Genomic DNA, 6,748 nt, shown 5'->3' with positions numbered 1-6,748 from the left:
CCTTGTTCAGCCTCTTTAGGTTCATGTGGGCCCACTTCTGTAGCATGTCCAGGTCTCTCTGGATGCTCTCAATTCCCCTCTTCAGGTCATTGGTAAATACAATGAAGAGCACCAGTCACAACATGGACCTGTGAAGAAAACCACTCATCACCAGTGGACCCAGACTTTGATCACAACCCTCTGGCAGTAACTGTCCAACTTATTCTTTATCCAATGAATATTTCACCCTTCAAATCCATCTCTGTCCAATCTGGAGATAAGGATGTAGTTTGGTACCATGTAAAAGGCCTTGCAGGGTCCAAATAGATTATATCAGTTGCTATGATGTCACTCCATTGTAGAAAGAAATTGGTCAGGCAATTGGTTTTGAAGTAACCTGACTGGGGTGGATTAACATAGAGCAGGGGCTGAGCTTAGCCAGAGATCCAATGATAAACCTGCTCTGAACAGAGGCTTTGCAGCCATATAAGTGAAGATGCAGCTTTTAAAATCATTTAAGTTAGCTGATGTGTGAACCTATGAGAGGACTTTTGCCATAAGAATAAAACCAAGGTTATTTGGTTTTTAATGCAGGTCAGTAGAGAAAAAAAGCTTTAAACTGAAATAAGCATTTGCACAGGTATTCAAAATTATTTAGAGAAATCAATTTTCAACAACAGGTTAAGTTTAAGCTGCTGCAATTGCATCATGTAGATAAGCCCTTACAGATACATATTGAATTGATGTATGCATATGAAGCTGAAACACATTTGTAGGCCAAGGTCAGAGAAATGCTCTTGCTGTTACTGATCCAATTAAGATGAAGGTTGTAATACTTGGATTTTTAAACCTGGAGCATTTGACAGAGATCAGGAAAAGAAACAAGTGAGTGAAGCATAATACCAGCTGAGTTCAGGCATCAAGTTTTTTGGTGGGAGAAGAGCTGCTGATGAGCAGGTCCCATTCCCCGCATCAGTCCCTCAGGAGCACCCACAGTTCAAGAGTGCATTAAATGCACATTTAACATCACGGATCTGAAAGTTTTGGCCAAACAGCTCAGGTGAGCTTCATGGTGCCCATGGACTGCTCGTGGCTGCCTAGGCATGGCAGTGCTGGAGGTTTCCTTTCCACAGTGGAGTGGCCAACTGGGCCCGGCATCTGAGCTAAATCCCTTTCAGCAAACACAGCAATGTTTTTTGTTTTGGTTTTGCTTTGATTGTGTACGCAACGTGCTAATGACAAAGGCAATATTTCTCTTAATTTTTTTTTTCTATGACATTATATGTATGTCTGATACAAAATTTTATAGGAAAATGAAGAAGTGAAAATACCCGGCAGAGGTTTTGTGCATAGTGATTATTCATGTGGAAATGCAGTTTTTGGCTGACCAAAATACTGATAGTTTTAAGTAGGAGACCGCAAATAGGTTCTGGTGACATTTTCAGCTAAAAGCAAAAATCAAAACATGAAAACTGAGCTGCATTTCAGCAATGAACACATTAAGGTAATGAATCTGATTTGAACCAGTTTGCTATCAACTGTAGCAAAAGATTTCCTGAAACAGAGCAATGCCTACTGAGACACTGGAGGCTTGTGTCACTTGTGGCTGCTACTCCTATTCAGAAATGCCAACAGCTTTTCAGGCCATATGATCGTCATTTTTTCCCCCTTTCTACCAGTATTTAGGCATTCATTGCAATCTCACTAAGCCATTCTTCTGTGAAACACAATTCTGTAGGCACCCAAGTAATTTGCACAAATTCCTCAGGGCAAAAATGCAAGTCAGGTAAATGAATGAAACTTCTAATGGCACTGAAATACCTGTATAGACAGAAAACTGTGGAAGTGGGCTAAAATGGCACTGCTTGCACACTTTGCTCACTGATGGGTTAATAACTTGGTGCTTGGAGATTCTTCATTGAAACAATGGGCAACAGCTGCTAATGGAGTCTGACACTAGTGCCCTTGGGAGGAAGAGGAAGGTTAATTGAATTTTAGTGAGGCTCCCTTTGTTTTGCAGAGCAATTGAACAAACCAGGGCAGCCAACTTCCCAGCATCACCCCATGCATTGCTGCAAGTTCATCTGTAGTGCAACAGAACTTCCTCCAGTAGTAGGGATGGATTAGCCTTCCTGAAGATGAAGTCATTGAGATTGAGCTAATCATATTGGTAACACTGACAGACATGGCCAGGGCTTGTTTTTATCAGTCGAAATGATGAGGGATGAGATCAATGAGCATTCTGGAGGGAAGGCTTTAGCACAGATTTTGCTTGCTGGGGCTCCAAATGTGCTATAAGAACAGCAAGAGACACTTTTGGATATGCATGGATGTCCTTATCTGCACACCACCAAGAACTCTGGGCATGTTGTAAATAAAATGAGAGAACGAAAATGATTACTGCCCCAAAGTCACTTGCTTTTGGCATCCAAATGTCTAGCATCTCTGAAGCTGTGATATTGGACTTTGTGTATAGACAACACTGAATGCAGTGTTATTTGGAAGATGTTTAAGCCTGATTGGTCTTTATTAGTTAAAACGATGTTTTTTAGCTTGCCAGACAAAGTGCACTTTATGCTTTTAGCTCTTAAATCAGTTGGATATTGTCCATTAGCAAATGGTTTCAGATTATTAATTTCTTCATAATAAATGCAATTGTCTGAAAAAGGACCTGTCTTTGCTAGTGAGCTACACCTGTATTCTCAGACTTCATAGTACCATAGAATTGTCTGAGTTGGAAGAGACTCTTAAAGGCCATCTAATCCACCTTCCCTGCAATGATCAGGGACACCCACAGCTAAATCAGGTTGCTCAGAGCCGTGTCCAGCCTGACCTTAAATGTATCCAGGGATGGACATCCACCAGTTCTCTGGGCAACCTGTTCCAGTGCTTCACCACCCTTATTGTAAAAAACTTTTTTGTTACGGCCAGTCTAAATCTCCCCTTTTAGTCTGAAACCATTTCTCCATGTTATATCACAACAGACCCTGCTAAAGTCTGTGTTGGTACTACGAACCATGTTTTGCACCACCCAAGCTACTAAGAGTTCTACCATTTGCTTCCTATGGAACAGAGCGGTCTCTAGGGTAAGAAGAGGTCTAAATACTTATCTTTATAGGCTAGTACTGAATTTAATTCTATGGGCTAAGAGCACTGTAGGTGGTGATGTTCCCCTCACAGTTTTTGTTTGTCTAGGATCTGTTTTCGTTTGAACATTTCTTCAAGGTTGTCTGGATGGACTGATTTCCTGATTCTTTTCTTGTCTCTCTCCATTGCTTGTTCATGCTGTTTTGAACTCCCCTTCTTTGTCTTCATGTGCAGATGTGCAGTGGTTGCTCTGCTGTGGAGCAGGAGGTTATCACTTTCTCTACTCATGGCAAAGGTATCATACTGACAAATTTTTAACCTAAATCTAGTTCCCTTGGTGCTCTACTGTACTTTAATTTCATATTCATGTAACTGTTTTTTTGCAAAAGCAAAATGAGGGAGTCAGCAGGTGAGTATTGCTTTCATAGAACCAGCTTGCACATTAAATTAATGGCCCGGGGATCTCTGTTGTCTTGTAAGGTGCTGGAAGGCAGGCTATTAAACCTCTACAACCTCTCCACCAGAAACTTACACACATATACAAACATGTTCACATCTAGGAACTAAACCAAAGAAAGAGAGTTAAAGAGAAATAAATAATGACTAATCCTATTTAGTCCCATTTGCTGAATTTGAACCTTGGGGAAGTACCATTGAGGTCAATCAATGGAGTTCTCCCCAAAAATCCAAAGACCCTCCAATTAGTGTAGTTTGAAAGAACTGCTTTAAAAAATCCACTACAATCCATGCACCCAGGCACCATGCAGCATTATCACAAATGAGCTAGATATAGCAAACACGGGTAGAATGAAAACCAGAGGGAGGAATATTGCTTAAAGCAACTCGTTTTTATTGACGGAGTACTGTGAGGCAAAGAAAAAAATGTCTGCCAGGTTTTGTAAAAAGAAGATATGCAGCAAGAATGATTCATAAATATCCGCTGTTCAATATATTATTGAAATCTCAAAGATACTGTCTTATAAATCCAATTTCATTTTCTTGTCACATATACAAAAGCTGAACTTAAACAAGCATGGAACAGAACACAAAATGATGGATTTGCATGTGAGGTTTTGTTGACGGTTCATAATCTAGCCTGTAAACAAGGGAATGCACAGATTCGGTTACATAGATTATAGCCAGAGTTGACTAGATTTAAACTTAACTGTACTCCAAAGCAAATAAAGAAACCACAAAATACAGATGTGCTCAATATGACATTCCTTGAAAAAAAATCTAAGCAATGTTAAACAATACACAGAGAACAAAATGCTGACAGATGCCAAGAAAACTGCATTTTATGGCCAAAACTAATTTTGCATTTATGGAGAAGGCATCTGTGAAAATAGTTCTGCATTCTGACCACCCTACATCAATATTTTGGCCAGAAAACATCACAAAGCACTGGCTTTTGTCAGCTTTTTAAAGGATATGTATTCTAAGTGGTGATAAACATCAGCTGTGAGCCTTGTACAAGATCCCACATCAGGCCGTGGTAGAGCAACCTATCATTTCCATAGGAAACAATGGTAACAGAAAGATCCCAGGTATGCTAAAAAACCCAGTCAGTGGCCAAGCCATAAAATCTACAACCTCTCAGTTTTTCCCTGAGGGAAGGGCAAATTTTCAGCTCACATTTTCTAGGCAGCCTAAATTCTGAAAGTAACAAACTGTGTGCAACATCGCTTTGCTGCATTGCATTGTTTCTCTGCCTCCCTATCTGTATAGCGTTGGCCTTTCACCAGAAAAGCTTACAAAAAAGGACAGCTGCTTTTTTTCACCAATGGCAATTTAGCACTATTGTTGCTTCATAAAATAGAAGAATGCTAACATGTAAGAATGTGATGTATCAGGGTAAAAAGGAGAAAGATACTTAACCACAGTAATGTGTCAAGTTTTAGCACTGCAGGGCTGTACCATGAGTAGTACCCTGGGTAAATAAAATTCACTTCTACCTATACAGGCAAAACTGAACTATATTTTAAAAGCTATACAATACTGGTCCTTAATGGGAGCCCCCAAGATGCTAACTTTCATCACACAGACAAGAACAAAGTTACCTTACGACTACACAAGGAAATGGGACTCAGCTAACAGAAGAATAATGGCACCGTACATATATGTAACCAGTACAACCTGAAAATGAAGCATGACCACATTTGTCATATGGAAGTCTTTTGCTGGATGCTTAAATGCACAGTTTGCATGTCTTTTTTTTTTTTTTTTTTTTCTTTCTTTCTTCTTTTTTTCTTTTTCTTTCCCTGTATGAAATTCAAGCTTTTTGCATAATTAACAAAAACACAGAGATATTTACATTTTAAATCCAATCCAATCCTTCTTATTTTAAAGTGAGCTAACCTGTATCTTGCATATTTTAAAAAAATGTCCAGAAAAAAGCTTAGATTTGTAATTCAGAATCTGTATTTTGTAAAAATACTTCCCTTGAACATGAAGTCAGTGCTGACCTCTTCAGGTCATTTGTGAGTAATAAAATCCTTCTAAAGAAATCTTAATAAATAAGAACTGAAAGAAAACACAGAAAGAAGAAATGCATTACCCCCGTATTGTAAAGTGTTGCCATTTTAAAGCACAGCATAGGTTGAAGAAAAACAGATATGCGTATATCAAAATGCATTTTCATTATATACGTACAGAACGCCAAGTTCTGTCTCTGCTAAAGGCAATACAGTCTCTCTGGCTTTATTAGTACTGCTATTTTATATAGGTTTCCTAAAATACAGTTAATACCTATAGAGGTGAATTTTAATGTATAAGTATGTGCTATGTTTCGTATGGCAGTAGGATAAGCATTTGAAAAATGTTGCGATCATGATTTTAAATAAATCATACATCACTTACAGTGTGTTCGATTCTAAACATAGAAAATTAGATTGTATTTGAAGTGGGTGTTGTTGCAATATGACTTAAGAGTCTTTCAGATGTCAAGAAGGTCCTCTCCACTTTCATCACTCTCCACAGTTAATTGCCTTGTCCACCATTTCTTGACTTCTGATCCACAGGAAGCAGCATCAGACATGGGATTCATTTTGCATCCAACTGATTTCACTGTTAAACATCCACCAGAGCGCAGGTTGACTGAAGACCCGGGATGGCTTCTTGGTTTGGGGGCTATGAAATTAAATAGAAAGCTCCGTATTAGTTTTGCTTGTTTAACATTTTTGCTTGGAATTCAGGTATACAGAACTAACTGAAGTAGGGTAGCTTTAAAATGCTCCAGCTGCTCACCCTGCTCCCACTCATATGCTGGCAGAGCAGTTTAGTTAGCAGGGCTTGACTTCCTTCTGTTGGGATAACTGACACAATACATCATTTCTTACCTGTTTAATTGTGAACTAAATGGTTTAAGTACTGCTTACGTGAGCTGACATGCTAGCAAAATTGTGAAAGAGCCAGAAAAATGGAGGGAAAAGAGTATTTCTACAACTAGAAATTGATATTTGACAATGGCATAGGAGTAGAAGCCAGTGCAAAGTACCAACATGGTTTATGGAACACAAAAAAGCACATATAAGTGTAAGAAAAACACAGTTGAGATCGATGATGACATTCATGATACTTGTTGAATGCTTACCACATACTGGTCTGCACTGTCCATGGATATACCTCTACTTTTCTGAGGCTGTCCACCGAGGAACATTCAAGATTCCTCTGGCTATGATAA

The 6,748-nt window shown here is 39.0% G+C and overlaps 1 protein-coding gene across 4 annotated transcripts in view; it reads right to left on the bottom strand.

Annotated features, from left to right (window-relative positions):
* Window positions 1-3,897: 3,897 nt before the first annotated feature.
* The window catches only part of NALCN (sodium leak channel, non-selective), a 204,643-nt gene continuing 201,792 nt past the window's right edge, over window positions 3,898-6,748 (bottom strand). For all 4 annotated transcript variants that reach the window (XM_072346553.1, XM_072346568.1, XM_072346562.1 and 1 more), the window contains one exon: window positions 3,898-6,195. In XM_072346553.1, the coding sequence (XP_072202654.1) occupies window positions 6,002-6,195 (194 nt within the window). In that variant the 3' untranslated portion in view covers window positions 3,898-6,001. The remainder of the gene's footprint in view (window positions 6,196-6,748) is intronic.

The sequence above is a fragment of the Excalfactoria chinensis genome, chromosome 1 (genome assembly GCF_039878825.1).
Source record: "Excalfactoria chinensis isolate bCotChi1 chromosome 1, bCotChi1.hap2, whole genome shotgun sequence".
Taxonomy (NCBI): Eukaryota; Metazoa; Chordata; class Aves; order Galliformes; family Phasianidae; genus Excalfactoria; species Excalfactoria chinensis.
This window is presented reverse-complemented; position numbering and strand designations above follow the sequence as displayed.